Genomic DNA, 16,536 nt, shown 5'->3' with positions numbered 1-16,536 from the left:
CCTGGGCATGGCAAACAGAGTCTTTCAAATATTTGGGCATCATTATGCCAAAAGATTTGGCAAAATTATCAAAATGCAATTATCAGCCTTTATATAAAAAAATTAAGGAAGATATGGCAAGGTGGAACCTGATTCCTTTTTTTAGTCTCAGTTCAAAGATTGAGTCTATTAAAATGAATATACTGCCCAAACTGTTATATCTCTTTCAGACCCTACCAATAGAGATTAATCAAAATCAATTCAATGAATGGATCAAGATGTTATCAAGGTATATTTGGCAAGGTAAAACGCCTAGAGTTCGTCTCAAAACTTTGCAATTAGCAAAGGAAAAGGGGGTATGGGGCCTACCTTCTCTTAGAGATTATTATTTTGCAGCACAGTTGAGAGCTGTGATATGTTGGTGTAACCCATCATATGACGCTCAATGGAAAAACATTGAGGAGTGGGTACTTCCCATCTCCATACAAGCAATTTTGGCTGATAACAACCTGCAAAGGTACATAAATACTATTGATAACCCATGGGTGAAATTGACTCTTAAATTATGGAAAACTACTATAAAAGAATATAATCTAGAGGAAGATATTGCAATTCTTAAATGGTGTGCATATGACTCGGATTTTACGCCGAATAAACTGGATGCTAGATTTAAGGACTGGACAGCTAAAGGGATAACAGTTCTTTGCAACATAATGAAAGAAGGAACACTGTTCAATTTTGAAATGCTTAAAGGGAAACACATAAGAAAAACAAGATTTTTTTTGGTATTTACAGATGCGGCAATATGTTAATAGGACGCTTAAAAATGTAACCAAGGTTACATCATGGTTACAACCATGCTTGATAGAGCTATTTAGAAAAGCATATAATTCAGATAACGGTAGTAGATTCATTTCAAGCACGTATAAGAGTTTGTCAAATCTTAAAACACATTCGACTTCATACATTAAAACAAAATGGGAAAAGGAAGGAGGGATAATTATATCGGAGGAAGAATGGACAATAATATGGAGGTATCAATGGAAGTGTACCAGTTCACAGAAATGAAGGGAGTTCGGATGGAAAAACTTGATATTTTATTACACCCTCTCAGAAATCCCATTATGACAGTAACCTCCCTGTTTGTTGGAGAAATTGTGGAAATCAAAATGCAAATCATTATCATATTTTTTGGGACTGCCCTGTTATCAAAGACTATCGGAGAGGGATACACAATGCCCTACAAGACATCTTTAAATGTGAAATACCCTTAGAAAGGCCATATATTTTGGGTATATACCTCAAGAATGGTTGAAAAGAGATAAATATTTAATGAATATACTGTTGGTGGCTGGTAAAAAGACTCTTACTAGGAAATGGTTATCACAGGAGAGCCCAACTTTAAATGCATGGATGGAAATTACAATGGACATTTACAAAATTGAGAAGGTAACAGCATCTGTTAATCGTAAGCTGGAACAATTTGATTCATACTGGGAAAAATGGTTTAACTACATAATGCCTCATAGGCCTGATTTTATTCTCACAAATCAATATGTTGTTAAAAAAATCACTCCCTACTTGTACGTTTGTACATAGTTTTTTCCTCCCACTCTTTTCTATAAGTGTATACCTCAGATAAATACAATGTGGAGATTTGTGACATATATGATTATATGATATATATGTACAATGTCTGAAATACATCTTATGGAAATGTTTGTTTGATGATGAACTTCAATTAAAAAAATCAATTACAAAAAAAAGAAATCTACAAGTGTCTTTGGTGACATACATACCAACTCCTAATGAAATATAGCCGGTGTTGTGCCTTCTATGTAATTACATCAAATTTTTCGCCCAGGATAGATCCTCAGAGATGTTGATACCCAGAAACTTTAATTGCTCACATTTTGCATTTCTGATCCCTTAATGATGACTAGAATGTGATCCCTTGACCCCCCCTTTCTGAAGTCCACAATCAATTCCTTGGTCTTACTGACGGTGAGTACAGAGTTGTTGCTGTCTTACCACTCAACCAGCTAATCTAGCTCACTCCTATACGCCTCCTCAACACCATTTGAAATTCTGCCAACAATAATTGTGCCATCAGTGCCTAGCCACATATTTGTGGGTGTAGAGGTGCACCAGGGTTGATTGTCAGCATAGAGACGTCATTTCCAGTTGGCACAGACTGTGATCTCCCGCTGAGGAAGTTAAGCATCCAGAGTTGCAGATTTTGAAGCTTGTTGATCAGAACTGAGGGTATGATTGTTACAGCCATTTTGCATGTCAAACCCGTGCTGTCTTCTTCAAAAATAAATCCAGTTAGTCCTGGTGTCTTATAGTTTCTCCCTCTTATCCACACAATACAAAATTTCTTTTTCAAGTGATTATCCAATTACCTGAGACTCTAAGCTTGCTTTTTTCAATTAGAACAGATGAAAATAGGAATGAAGTAGGCCACCAAGCCTCTCAAGTCTACCACACCATTCAATATGAGAATGGTCAATGTATGCTGGCCTCAATTCTATTCTGGCAGTATGGTTGCGCAGTGTCGTAGAAAAGGACAGCATAGAAACAAGCCCTCAGAGTATCCTCTGTAAGGAGTCTCTGTACGCTCTCCCCATGGAATGTGTGGGTTTTCTCCAAGTCCTCTGGTTTCCTCCCATTGTCCAAAGATGTACTGGGTACGTTAATTGGTCATTGTAAATTGTCCTGTGATAAGGTTAGGGTTAAATCAGATTTGTCAAGTTGCAGGAGGTACAGCTTGAAGGCTTGGAAGGGCCTATTCTGCACTGTATCTCTAAATAAAACTAAATAAAAACTCCTTTGTACCAATTCCTTTACCTTCCAAATATTTGTCTATCTCCACCTTAAATACCTCTAATGATTTGGCCTCTGGGGCAGAGAATTCTTGACCAACTATTTATTATGAAAGAGTAGGCTTTTCGAATGAGAAATAATCAGTGCAAATTGTTATAAGGATCTGGGTGAAGTTTTATCAGGACAATCTAATAATGTATCAAAGAGTGAGTAAACAATTATCCCCAAAGATCTGGAAATTATAGGTTATAATTCAGTGATATTTATTTGATTTTGAATCATTTGTCCATCATCATATTACATAGAACTTCTTCATAATGTTAAGATTTTAATGAATAAAATTGGACTGTGTTCTCCATTAAGGAATGTGAATTCCAAAACATGTCATTAAAAATTATATGCCAGTTTCCGAGGGGTCATGAACTGTTTTACCACTTCGTCAGTCACCTGCTTGCGTCGTGCTTGGTGTTCTGCTATGAGAGGCTGCAGCGTTTCAATGAGAATTTTCTTCAGTTCTCCTGTAAGAAGTTTCCCACTTGAATAATCCTAAAGAAAATAAGGATAATAAATATAAAACCCTAAATTCATTGATATAACTGCGTTGATTACACCAGCGTATGCTTCAAATAACGTTATTAAAATCATTAGGATAATTATGTATAAAGGCCTTTCAGTGTGACTTTATTCATTTAGAAATATGTTGTGGTCCATTCATTGCGTCAGCTAACATTCTTAAGGCGCAATTTACAGCTAATATTTCTTTTTAAATTATTTTAACATCTCTTTCAGCAAAAACCAAAAGCCTGGAGAAATGATTTCTGCATCCCCCTACAAATAAATGACCAGAAATGTGTAATATTGAAGGAATGCTCTAAACACATAATTTTTCAGATGAGACGTTAAAGTTAGACAACATCTTCATTCTCCAGTGTAAGTGAAGAAGCTGGCTGATCACAAACATGCATCCTTCAATCAGTATTATGAAATAAATACAGTCACATTGCTGCAAATGTGAGCTTATTCTGGGCATATTGGATGCTATTTCTCCTATATTATAACAGTGAATATACTTCAAAGTCATTCATTAGCAGAAAAAAAACATTTGGATATCTTGAAGTTGATCTTATGTCATGTCTTTTGCAAACCCTTCATTAGCTGCATCGTGACCAGGACTTCCTCTGACGTGTGGCATCTGTTAGTCTCGTGAGACCATGGATCTGTGCCCTCTCCAGGGTGCAGGCCTGGGCAAGGTCGTATGGGAGACCGGCAGTTGCCCATGCAGCGAGTCTCCCTCTCCACGCCACTGATGTTGTCCAAGGGAAGGGCAAGGGCCGATACAACTTGGCATCAGTGTCGTCGCAGGAGTTGCCAGAATGAGTTTGAAGACAACGTCGGACTGCCTTAGGGACTTCAGCTCTGGATTTGTCCTCCAGGTTTACTCCCAAAGCCTTTCCCATGAGTGGGTATGGCCACAAGGCAACGGAGGTTTGAAGTCAGAGTTTTCCCTCTCTTAGATGGACTGCCTTCCCAGGCTGACGAACTCCATCTGACGTATGTTGTACTAAATTAACAATCCTGTGCAACTGACACATTCTGGAAATATTACACTGGCATTGCTAATTCCTGCTGTGTATTTGTTGGTTGTATTAAAGGTTAATGGTATGATTGCAAAAGAGGCAGATAAATGTATCTAGAGGATAGTTCTGGATGAGCCTCAGCCATTACCAGGTATGAAGTTCTTGCTTCGTGTTTGGACAAGACTAGGGACATACAGAGGATATGAGAATTGTTCATAGCACAAGTTGCAGAGAGTCATTCAAGTAGTGGGAGAAAAAAGGAATGTGGTCAGAGGCCATAACAGAGATGGGAGAAGAGACATTGTTTTCCGCAGCAAAGTCCTGAGGTTTTTTTAACCTGGGGATTAACTTGGAGTGACGGGGAGGATCCAGTCTTAGTGGTGCACATAGGCATTAACACCACAGGTCGGGTTAGGAAGGAGGGTACGGTGAGCAGTTAGAGCAAAGTTGAAAAAGCAGAACCATTAGGATGGTAATCTCCAGATTTCTACTTTAGTCATATGTAAACTGCAGAAGGAGAATTACAGAAGTAACTACAAGGTTCGAGGGTGAGTGGAAGAAATAGGTTCTGATTCATGAAGTACTGGCACCATCTGGGGAAAGAAGGAACTGCACATTTGGGGAAAGCTTCAATTGAACTGGAAAAAACAAAAACTAGGGTTATGGGTTATACGAAAATCAAAGCATGACAGGAAGAGAAGGAAGATAAATGCAAAAACATGCAACATAATGGATCAGTAGTTAAAAGCTGTAAAACAAAGATGAAGATTCCTTATCTGAATGCACACAGTGTTACTGCTACTAGTAGGTTTCCATTGCATCTGCATACAGTACATGTACAGTACTTGAGGGGTGGGGTGGCTCTGTTAGTAAAAAATATGAAATCAAATCCTTAGAAACAGATGACATAGGATGCAAATATGAACTTAAGAAGTATTTTGAGTCAGTCTTCACCGTGGAAGACACTAGACGTATACCAGAAGAGTGCCGGGGGCAGAAGTGAATGTAGTGACTATTAGTTAGAGAAGGTACTTGGGAAACTGAAAGGTCTGAAGGTAGATAAGACACCTGGACCAGGATGGGCTATGCCCCAGGGTTCTGAAAGAAGTAACTGAAGAGATTGTGGGGGCATTTGTAATGATCTATCAAGAATCACTAGATTCTGGAATGGAATGGAGGACTGGAAAATTGCAAATGTCACTCCACTCTTTAAGAAAGGAGGAGGCAGCAGAGAGAAACTATAGACCAGTTAGCCTGACTGCAGTGCTTGGGAAGATGTTGAAATCCATTATTACGGATGAGGTTTCTGGGTACTCGGAGACAGATGATGAAGTAGGCATGGTTTCCTTGAGGGGAAATCTTGCCTGACAAATCAGTTGGAATTATTTCAAGAAATTATAGGCAGGATGGACAAAGGAAAGTCAGTGGATGCTGTTTACCTGGATTTTCAGAAGGCCTTTGACAAGGTGCCACACATGAGGTTGCTTAACAAGATAAGAGCCTGTAAAATTACAGGAGAGATACAAGCATGGATAGAAGATTGGGTGACTGACGAGACAAAGAGTGGGAATAAAGGAGATCTTTTCTGGTTGACTGCTGGTGAAGGGTGGTGTTCCACAGGGGTCGGTATTGGGACCACACCTTTTCACGTTATATGTCAGCAATGATGGAATTGATGGCTTTGTGGCTAAGTTTGCAGCCGATATAAAGATAGGTGGAGGGGCAGGTAGTCTTGAGGATGCAAGGAAGACTGGGAGAATGGATGAAGACATGGCAGATGGAATATAGTGTAGGGAAGTGTATGGTCATGCACTTTGGTAGAAGGAATAAAGGTATAGGCTATTTTCTCAACAGAGAGAAAATTTTTAAAAATCAGGGGTGCAAAGAAACTTGGGAGCTCTTGTGTAGCATGCCCTAAAGGTTGACTTGCATGTTGAGTCAGTGGTAAGGAAAGCAAATGCATTGTTAGTCAAACTGGCATGGATAGCATTGGAAGATTCTTTTTCTATACAGTGCTAAATGGGTTATTTCTTAGAGCACTATGTTAAAACTTAGCTGGGAACAGGCTAGTTTAGATTTAGTCATATACAATGAGGAAAGATTAATAAAACATCTCAAGGATTGCAAATGAAGCTCTGATCACAACATTGTAGAATGCAGTAACAGTTTGAGGATAAACATCCTGATTCAAAACCAGTGTACTCAACTTATCCAAGGATAATTAACCAATGTCTAAAGGAAGAACTGTCCTTCAGACATTGGGAAAATAGGTTAAAAGAAATGTCAGTAGATGAATAGAAGTAGACAGTTCAGAAGTTCTTTCATATCTCTTAGCAGAAATTTATCACCTTCAGCTAGATGAACTCAGTGAGTTAACAAAGCTGGTTAAGGAAAATTTTAAAAATAAAGCCAGTGTATTCAAAGAGGGAAAAGGTAGTGGTAGACCAGAAGACTGGAAATTTGTCAGGTTTAAAATCTAACGAGGAAGAAAGTTGATTATGAAAAAAAAACTGACTAGCAATATCAAAATAAACAGCAGGAATTTATTTACATACAGTATATCAAAAGCAGGAGGCTTGCTCAGCATAGGACCCATGGAGAATAAGACTGGGGATTTTACAGCAGGAAATAAGCAAATGGTACATAATTCATGGTGGAAGACATAATAAACCAAATCCAATTCCAAATATAAACAGAGCGGTAAGTTTCCAACAGCATGGAAGAACTTGTAACAATCGCTATCAGGAGGGAAATAATGAGACCGAAGGCAGGCAAGTCAACCATATCTGATGGTCTGCATCAAAGGTTCTAAAAGAGAATGGCTGCAGAAATAATAGATCCATTGATTGAAGCTTTTAAAAATTCACCATATTTCAGGAAAATAACAGCAGTTCGGCAGCCTGCAAACATGACTCTCTTATATAAAACAGGTGGGAGACAAAAAATGGGAAACTATAGGCCAGTTACCTTAACATGTATCTAAATGAATGCCTAGTCAATCAGAGAAGCTTAATATAATTAAACCAAATCAGTGTGATTTTATGAAAGGGAAATCAGGTTGCGTCTTTAAAGCAAAGAAAATCAATAGCAGAGTACCTGTAAATGTAGTGTATTTGGATATACAGAAGACATTCAATAAGGTGCCACATAAAAGACTGGTGCACAATATTACTCACTGTCTATATTAATGACTTGAAAAAGTAACTAGGTTTGTTAATGACTCAAAGGTATGGGGATGCATGCTAGGATAGTTAGGCTCTGTAACAGAGGGTAAGTTGCGTGAGTGGACAAAAATTTGGCAAATGGAACGCTGAGATTTTGCACTTTGTTGGAGGAATAACAAGACAGACTATTATAATAGAAGGAAACTAAACGAATCAAGCAGAAGGATCAAGGTGTTTTAGAGCATGAAACACAAAGTGTAGCATAGTAACTAAGACAGCAAACAGCACATTAACAATCTACATATTGCTAAGGGTTTGTAAATTAAATATAGAGCAATATTGTCAAAGCTGTGCAAGGAGTTGAAGAAGCTGCACCTGGAGTGCCATGAACATTTTGGAAAGCTTATTTAAGAAAGTATATACTGTAACTGAAGGCAATAAAAACAGTCATAGAAATCAACGGCACAGAAACAGGCCATTTGCCCATCTAGTCCATGCCAAACCATTTAAACTGCCAAGTCCCATCAATATGCACCCAGACTGTAGCACTCCATACCCCTCCCATTCATGTACATATTCAAACTTCTCTTAAATGTTGAAATCACGTTGAAACATTCCACACTCTTATCACCTTCTTTGAAGAAGTTTTCCCTCAGCTTCCCCTTAAACATCTCATCTTTCACTCTTAACCCACGGCCTCTAGTTGAAGTCTCACCCAAACTCAGTGGAAAAAGCCTGCTTGCATTTACCCTATCTATCCCCCTCATAATGTTGTATACATCTATCAACACCCCACTCCTTCATTCTTCTATGTTCCAGGGAATAAAGTTCTAACTATCTTTCCTTATAACTCAGGTCCTTCAATCCCAGCAACGTCCTTGTAAATTTTCTCTGTACTCTTTAAATCTTATTTACAACTTTCCTGTAGGGAGGTGAACAAATCTGCACATAATAGTTAGGCCTCACAAACATCTCATACAACTTCAATGTAACATTCCAACTCCTCCAATCAATACCTTGATCCATGAAGACCAATGTGCCAAAAGCTTTATTTATAACCCTATCTACCTGTGACGCCACTTTCAACAATTTAGGACCTTTATTCCACCACACTCCTCAGTGCCCCACTGCTCACTCTGTAAAACCTACCCTGGTTGGTCCTCCCAAAGTGCAACATCTCACAATCATCTGCATTAAATTCAATCTGCCATTTTTCAGCCCATTTCTCCAGCTGATCCAGATTCTGCAACGAGCTTTGATAGAATTCCTCGATGTCCACTACATGCCTAATCTTGGTGTTATTCACAAATTTGTTCATCCAGTTAAGCACATGATCATCCAGATCGTTGATATAGATGACAGACAACAAAGGACCCAGCACTGATCCCTGAGGCACTCCACTAGTCACAGGCCTCCAGTCGGACAAGCAGTCGTCTACTACCACTCTCTGGCTTCTCCCACAAGGACAATGTCTAATTCAATTTAGTACCTCATCTTCAATGCTAAGTAACTGAACCTCTTGACCAACGTCCCATGGGAGACCTTGTCAAATCCTGTGCTAAAGTCCACATAGACAACATCCATAGCCTTGCCTTCATCAACTTTCCTGGTAACTTCCTTGAAAAAAATCTAAAAGACTGGTAGAATAAGACCTACCATGCACAAAGCCATTCTGACTATCCCTAATCAGTCCCTGTATATTCAAATACTCATATATCTGGTCCCTTGGGATACCTTCTAATAACCTTCCCACTACTTATGTCAGGCTCACTGGCGTATAATTTCCTGGTTTATTATTCAAGCTTTTCTTAAACAGCCAAACAACATTAGCTATCCTCTAATCCTCCAGTACATCACCAGTTATGGTTCTTCTGGACACTGGTGATCTCTCTGCCTTCCCACATACTGTAAGAGGATCATTCAACTATCCTGCCTGGCATCCCTACTGCTCTAATTGTGCAATTATAAAGAAGGAAACAATAAATAAACTGGAAAAAAAAATCTACCTACAGCTTTTTGCCTTCTCACAATTGAGCCTCAAAGAGCTAAAGCTAAAATCGCTGCTCTAACACCGCCCGCTCTGACAACAGCTGCTGCACTTCCCCTTGCCTTATTTTCATTTGGTTTTGCTAATGAATTCTGATCTCTGATTGCTCACAGCTCAAAGACCGAAACTCACACAAAGAGCTGCTTTTTACTGCACGCTTGTCAACTTGTGTAAGCCACCTCTTTGCTCGCTCCCGATTTCTGCTGTTCAAATGCGATTCATGAGGCTAACTCCTGAGTTGTCCTGTCATAATGGCTAAAAGATTAGATTGTATTCTTTAAAGTTTAGAAGACGGCTGATCTAAATGAAACATATAAAATCTTTTATATGTATGTTTCAGCTAAATCACCTCTTTTCTATGAAGGCATGACAGAGCAAATGTTGAGAAGCCCTAACCTGTGGTAGAGTCTCAAATAAAGGGACATAAGCTGCCACAGAAGGTGGTGAATCTCTGGAATACTGCACACTGGCAAGTGTGGAAGTAGATCATTGGATGTATTTAAAGAGCAGGTAGTTTTTTTTAAGTTTGAGGAATTGAGGGCTATGTAGGCCATCTGTCATTATCACATTGAATGGCAAGCAGGTAGCCTACTTCAGTTCCTGTTTACTTGTGATTCTTATACTGTATTTTGGTGAAAATAAGTCCATCAAAGAATCAGAGATCGGGGCCCAAAAACAGGCCCTTAGACCCAGAGAGTCTGCACTGACCATCAACCACTCTTTACATGACAAAGTTGTTGTGTAAGGTTATCATTTTAGGGGACTGAAATGAATAAAATTAAGTTTTTAGTAAACTCTGCTGACCTGTTTTATCTTGTCCAATCTCTCATCATCTTCCAAGAAAAACCTCAAGTACATGTAAGATACATCCACTTCACAATTGCCACCAAGACGCTGATGCTCTTCAATAGTATCTTTACCTCCTGAAAATGCGTGCTTGTTGATCTGAGGGAAACAAAAAATAAGAATTAAGTACACTGATGTTGTATAATTTGAAATTTTAATTTCATAGAATAGTAAGGCAAAACATCTTTGATTCCTCATTTGATCAACAAATATGAGCATGAGTTTATATATACGAGGAACATTACCTTTGTTTTGATTTGCTTTGGGGTATCTGTAAGGAAGATGGAAGAGTTGGGGTCACTGGCACTCATCTTTGTTTGTGCCCCCTGCAGAGCAGGGAAAAAGGTGGAATGCAACAATGCTGGCTTTGGGTAACCAATTCTTGGAGCAACATCCCTTGTCATCCTAAAATAAGGGTCCTATAGAAAAAGTCATATGTACAAATATTAAGACTTAAGTTTATTTCTCAAAAGCTGATTCTTGAAATAGTCAATAATTACTGAGTCTAATTTAAGCAATTAGAAGTTTATCAATGCAGTAAGAGAAATCAGCAGTAAAATCTTTGATTTAACATAGTTTATTTACAATTCCTAATCTGAGGTAGACGTAGCAATATTTATTGTTTAAGTGCAAATTGAAAATTATAACATACTCAAACTTGCTACACTGAATTATCTACACCCAGAGATGTAACTAAACCTTTGTTGCACTATTATGTGTTCCTTCCAAATGGTGAGATGACAATTCATTTGCTGACACCAAATCATACTGAACTTCCAAGCTCAGGCATGTGCTTCTTTAGGTTTGTTAAGAAAGTAGCAGGTTCTCCAATGTGAAAAGCTATCCAAAACAGAGCCTTTGCCAAATGATCTTCTAAATGCCTTGAAGGGCATCTATTAAGAGTAATAGTACAAATATTTTCTCTATTTAGAGGGCCAGTTTTTCATGGCCTTTTGACATTCCAGCAGAGTCCACGGTTAATTATTTCTGAAATGCAGTTAATGACGCAATGAAGTATGACAGCCAAATTGTAAATAAAAAAAAAATCTGTCACAACTGGTAGTATGACAAATGGCTAGATAGTTCTCTTTTAATTGTGTTGGCTTAGAGATAACTAGACCTGGACAAAGGGAAATATTTCTTCTCCCCTTCAAGTTGTCACTTTCACACAGGCAATGAATCAAGCCTGCCTCTGTTCTCTTTGGCTGACAGAGGTATATAACAACGACTTGTAGGGAAAGTATAATCTCATTCCATGCACTTGAAGCTGAAATACTGCAGAAAAAATAATGATCTCTGCAATCTTATAATAAAAAGCATTGGCACTTTTCAAACATGATTTATTTTGATATTAAGCTCTGACCTGGTCGATGGCACACGGAATAAGACACTGAATATCCTTTCGGCCATTAAAGATTTGTGGAAATGAGGAGCTGAACGACGGAGCAGCCTGTATTGCAGGGAAACTGATCTTTCCTGCCAATTAAAAATAATATGAAAAGTTTTAAATATGTTTCTTAATGACAGCAATCAAAAACTTAAAATAATTAAAAACAATATATGCCACAAAAAATCTTATAGCCCCAATTAAAACAGCTGGTTTTCATTGCCACCCAAATATAAACATTTTCTCAGAGAAACCTCACAGCGTTTCTCCTTCAGACTCTGCTCTCAGAAATTTATTATCTACTGATTTGAAAGGCTACTCAATTTTTCTTGCACTCTACTTGAAGTCATTGTTCTTGCATCCTTTCTTACTCCCTCCCTCCAAGTAGATTCCACAATGCAGAAACTTGGTCATCCATTCTCATGTGGTCTCATCCCAATCACAGGCTGATGTCCTCTATTCTCTTGCTTCCATTGTTTGCCATCCAAATCCCTAATTACCACTGCTTGTGTCTGCCTGTCTGCCCCTGGAATAAGCTCCCTCTGAATTCACAGATGCTTGTACTTTTAAAATCTCCTCTGTTTAATCTCTGGTGATCCACATGGTATTCCAGTGATACTTTATGGACAATTAGTTATTTTTAAAAAAGTAGTCAAAGATGTAAAAAAAAAAGGGCCAACCAGTATGTAGGAAGGTTCCATAATCACAGTTGGGTGTAAGATGAAGGGTCTCAATGATACATCTGACAAAATTTGCTAGTCTTTGGAGACATGCCAAATCTCCTCAAACTCCAAATGAAGTAGAGCCACTAACATACCTTCTTTGTGATTCCTCAGTATATGGGGTCCAGGATAGATTCTGTGGGATGTTGATGCCCAGCAACTTGAAGCTGCTCACCCTTTCCACCACTGACTCCTTGATGAGGATTGGTGTGTGTTCTTTCTGCTTCCCCTTTCTGAAGTCCACAATCAATTCCTTGGTCTTACTGACACTGAGTGCAAGGTTGTTATTGTGACACCACTCAACCAGCCGACCTATCTCACCCCTTTATGCCTCCTTCAATCATTAATATATATATGACAAACAATAAAGGATCTAGCACCAATCCCTGTGGCAAACCGGTGATTCGGATCTCTAATTTAAAAAGAAATCCTCTGCTACCACTGTCTGCTTATTAGACCAAGCCAACTTTGTAGCCAATTTGCCATCTGACCAAGGATCCCATGTATTCTAACTTTCTAGATCAGCCTACTAAGTGAGACCTTATCAAAGGCTATGTAAACAATGTCTACTGTCCTGCTTGTCAATTATCATGATCACCCCCTTGAAAAACTAAATTTTTTTGAGATATGATCTCTCGTGAACAAAGCCATTCTGACTATCCCTGATCAGTCCTTTCTTTCCAAATATATCTTGTTCCTCAGAATGCCTTCCACTAATCTTCGCACCACTGAATTTTGCTTCCTGCCTACATTTTCCTGCTTGTGCGTGCAGCCCTTCTTAAAAGCAAAACATTAGGTATTTTTCAGACATCCAATACCTCACCCATGGCTGATGAAGATACAAAATTATAAACATGAGAAATTTTGCAGATGCTGAAAAGCTAAAACAACGTGCACACACATACACAATGCTGGAGAAAATCTGAAGATCAGGCAGCATCCATGGAAATTAATAAACAGTCGACATTTTGAGCTGAGACCCTTCTTCAGGATTGGAAAGGAAGGGAGCCAGAATGAAAAGGTGAGGTGAGGGGAAGGAGGATAGTTAAAAGGTGATAGGTAAAGCCAGGTGGGTGGGAAAGGTAAAGGGCTAGAGAGGAAGGAATATGATAGGAGAGCAGAGAGGACCTTAGGAGAAAGGGAAGGAGGAGGGGACCCGGGGGAGGTGATAAACAAGTGAGTAGAGGTAAGGGACGAGAGTGGGGAATAGAAGAGGAGAGGGAGAGGGTAAATCAATATTCATGCCATCAGATTGGAGGCTACCCAGATAGAATATAAGGTGTTGCACCTTCATCCTGAAGGTGGCCTCTTATTAGTACAAGAGGAGGCCATAGACTGACATGTTGCGATGGGAATGGGAATTGGAGTTAAACTGCTTGGCCCCAGGAAGTTCCGCTTTTGGTGGAGACCACATCAGGAGTACAATAGCAGCTTTGCAGGTGAAGTGTTGCATCACCTGTAAGGATTGTTTGGGGCTCTGAATGAATGTGAGGGAGGAGACGTACAGGCAGGCGTAGCACTTTGGCTGCAAGCAGGGATAACTGCTGGGAAGATTATTGATGAGGGACGAAAGGACAAGGGAATCACGAAAAGAGCAATCCTGCAGAAGATGTGATGCAAGGGGAAGGTAGAGATAAGTTTGATGGTAGGATCCCTTTGGAGAAGGTGGAAACTGAAGAGAGTGATGCATTGGATGCGGAGGCTCATGGGGTGGTAAGTAAGGACAAGAGGAACTCTATCACTGTTGAAGCAGCAGGAAGCTGAGGTGAGTGCAGATGTTTGTGAAATGAAGGAAATACAGGTGAGGAAAGCATCAATGGTCAATCAGAGATGCAAAATCTCTGCTCGGGTGTCAGCAAGCTCCTCATTTGCTTTCCATGATGTCCTCGTATATACAAGATCAGGTCCCTGGGATTAATCTATCTTTATGCACTTAAAGATCATTAATGCCTCCTCCTTCATTATGTTACTTCCTCTGGTACTTTCAAATGCATTCCTGACTAGTTTTGCTCATTTCATTCTCTGTAAACCTGAGGCTATCCAAAACCCTACTGCTCAGGTGCTACCTTTCACCAAATCTTCCTTCCCTTTGTCAACAAGGAATGGTTCCAATTAAGCGAAGCCGCAAGTTTTCATATTAGTTTTCAAATTCTTCCAAGGACTTTATCCATACTGTCAATGTGATCACATGTGGCCATACAGAATAATCCTGTAAAATACATATGCCTCTCCCATTCAGGTTTATTGAGTACATACATATTTAACCCCTATATTACTGGAGGCTATGCCTTCGAGTTGCAATGACCCTATGTCCTCTTCACCTCTCTTTCCTTCTCTAAATGGCTCCTTAAAACCTAACAATTTTCTATAGGCATTATTCATCTGCCCTAACATCCGGCTATGCGGTCCATTATCAATCACTTCTCAACTATCCTGACATGCTCTTGCCACTTCAGAAGCTCTGTTATTGCTCAATGAATAGATTTTCCCCAGATACAATCTAATATTTGCATTTTCAGTTTAAATTAGCTGAGTCTTAGTATTGATAAATGGGATATGAGGATTCACAAGTACCATTAACTGTGACAGCAAAGGCTCTTGCAGAAATATAGAAAAAAAATTCTCAACGTAGATTTGAAACTGGTATGGTGAAATGAAGCTCTTATCTTTGAAACTCCAAGGATTGGCAGCAGTTTCCATTATAAAAAGAATGTAAGACACAGTAAGGCTGCTCCTTTTATGATCATAGCATGCCTAATATGTAAATTAAACATTAAAGAACAATGATAAGTTCACCTACTGATAAACATTTTAACTTGGGAAATAAGCAATGCCAATCTTACCTATACAATCACTATCTCCAAACCCGAAGATTCCTTTCACTTGATTGAAAGTAACATGTTTCTGGACTTTAACCACATTATGATAGAAACCTGGGCTCTGCCTATAACAAAACAAGAATTAAGATATTAAATGCAGTCTCTTTGGGTAAAAACATATATAAAATGGTGGTTTAGCAGATGTCTTAATAGCTATGTGTCTCAAATGCAATAAGTTGCTGATAAGGTGGATGGTACGCTTACATTTAGAGCACAAGTATATCTTGTAACAGCTATACAGGGCCTTGCTAAGAACCAATCTAGAGTTTCTGGTACAGTTTTGGTGTCCTTATCCGAGTTGGATTGTACTCAATGACAATAAAAATGTTTATTATATTAATTTCCTGAGATGGCAGGACTGATATATGAAGATAAATTGGATATGTTGAGTCTTTATTCACTGGAGTATGGAAGAATGAATGAGGATCTCATAGAATCTATAAAATTATAACAGTGCAAGACAGACTACATACAGGGAGGATATTCATGATGAACATGTACTGAAGTGGATGATCAGCCATGAATGTACTAAATAGTAAGCAGGAAGGAAAGACTAAATAGCTCACTCCTACACCTATTTCCTATGTAATATTCTCTGGTAATGTACCATGCATTAAGTCAAAGAGTTCACTTTAATATCATGGTGAGGATACACAGAAAGGGAAGGAAATGTCCTGTTACTTTGGACAGACCTCAGATACCTCCAGTAGCCAGTTGTACGAGACGATTTGGGTGGAAGAGAGGCTTGGAACCAGGCCCATTCCAGCAATTTTGCAAGTATGGGATAGCAGGTTCACAAAACAAATGAAAAGGCATTATGGTATATTAGGTGGTGCTGTTGTCTTGCAATTCTAATGACAAGAGTTCAACCTTAATCTTAGGGCCTGACTGTGTGGAATTTGTACATTCTCCCTGCGACCATGTGGATTTCACGTAGGTGCTCCGTTTTTTCCATCACAACCCAAACCCCTCATATCCCAGATATCCCCCCATTATGCTCAATCTGTTTTTTCTCTTTCTTTTTCTCTCTCCATCTGCTTCCATCTACCATTCACTATCACTGTCTCCCAACTCCACCCGACTCACCTCCCCTACCTGCCTGTCACCTT

The 16,536-nt window shown here is 39.0% G+C and overlaps 1 protein-coding gene across 3 annotated transcripts in view; it reads right to left on the bottom strand.

Annotated features, from left to right (window-relative positions):
• Positions 1–3,044: 3,044 nt before the first annotated feature.
• Positions 3,045–16,536, bottom strand: part of wars1 (tryptophanyl-tRNA synthetase 1) — a 29,280-nt gene continuing 15,788 nt past the window's right edge. For all 3 annotated transcript variants that reach the window (XM_073039671.1, XM_073039674.1, XM_073039673.1), the window contains exons 7-11: positions 15,392–15,492; positions 11,803–11,915; positions 10,685–10,858; positions 10,398–10,538; positions 3,045–3,351 (exon numbers count right to left, since the gene is read on the bottom strand). In XM_073039671.1, the coding sequence (XP_072895772.1) occupies positions 3,193–3,351; positions 10,398–10,538; positions 10,685–10,858; positions 11,803–11,915; positions 15,392–15,492 (688 nt within the window). In that variant the 3' untranslated portion in view covers positions 3,045–3,192. The remainder of the gene's footprint in view (positions 3,352–10,397; positions 10,539–10,684; positions 10,859–11,802; positions 11,916–15,391; positions 15,493–16,536) is intronic.

Source organism: Hemitrygon akajei, chromosome 3 (genome assembly GCF_048418815.1).
Source record: "Hemitrygon akajei chromosome 3, sHemAka1.3, whole genome shotgun sequence".
In the NCBI taxonomy this organism is placed as follows: Eukaryota; Metazoa; Chordata; class Chondrichthyes; order Myliobatiformes; family Dasyatidae; genus Hemitrygon; species Hemitrygon akajei.
The sequence above is the reverse complement of the archived record's forward strand: the minus strand, read 5'-3'. Positions and strand labels throughout refer to the sequence as shown.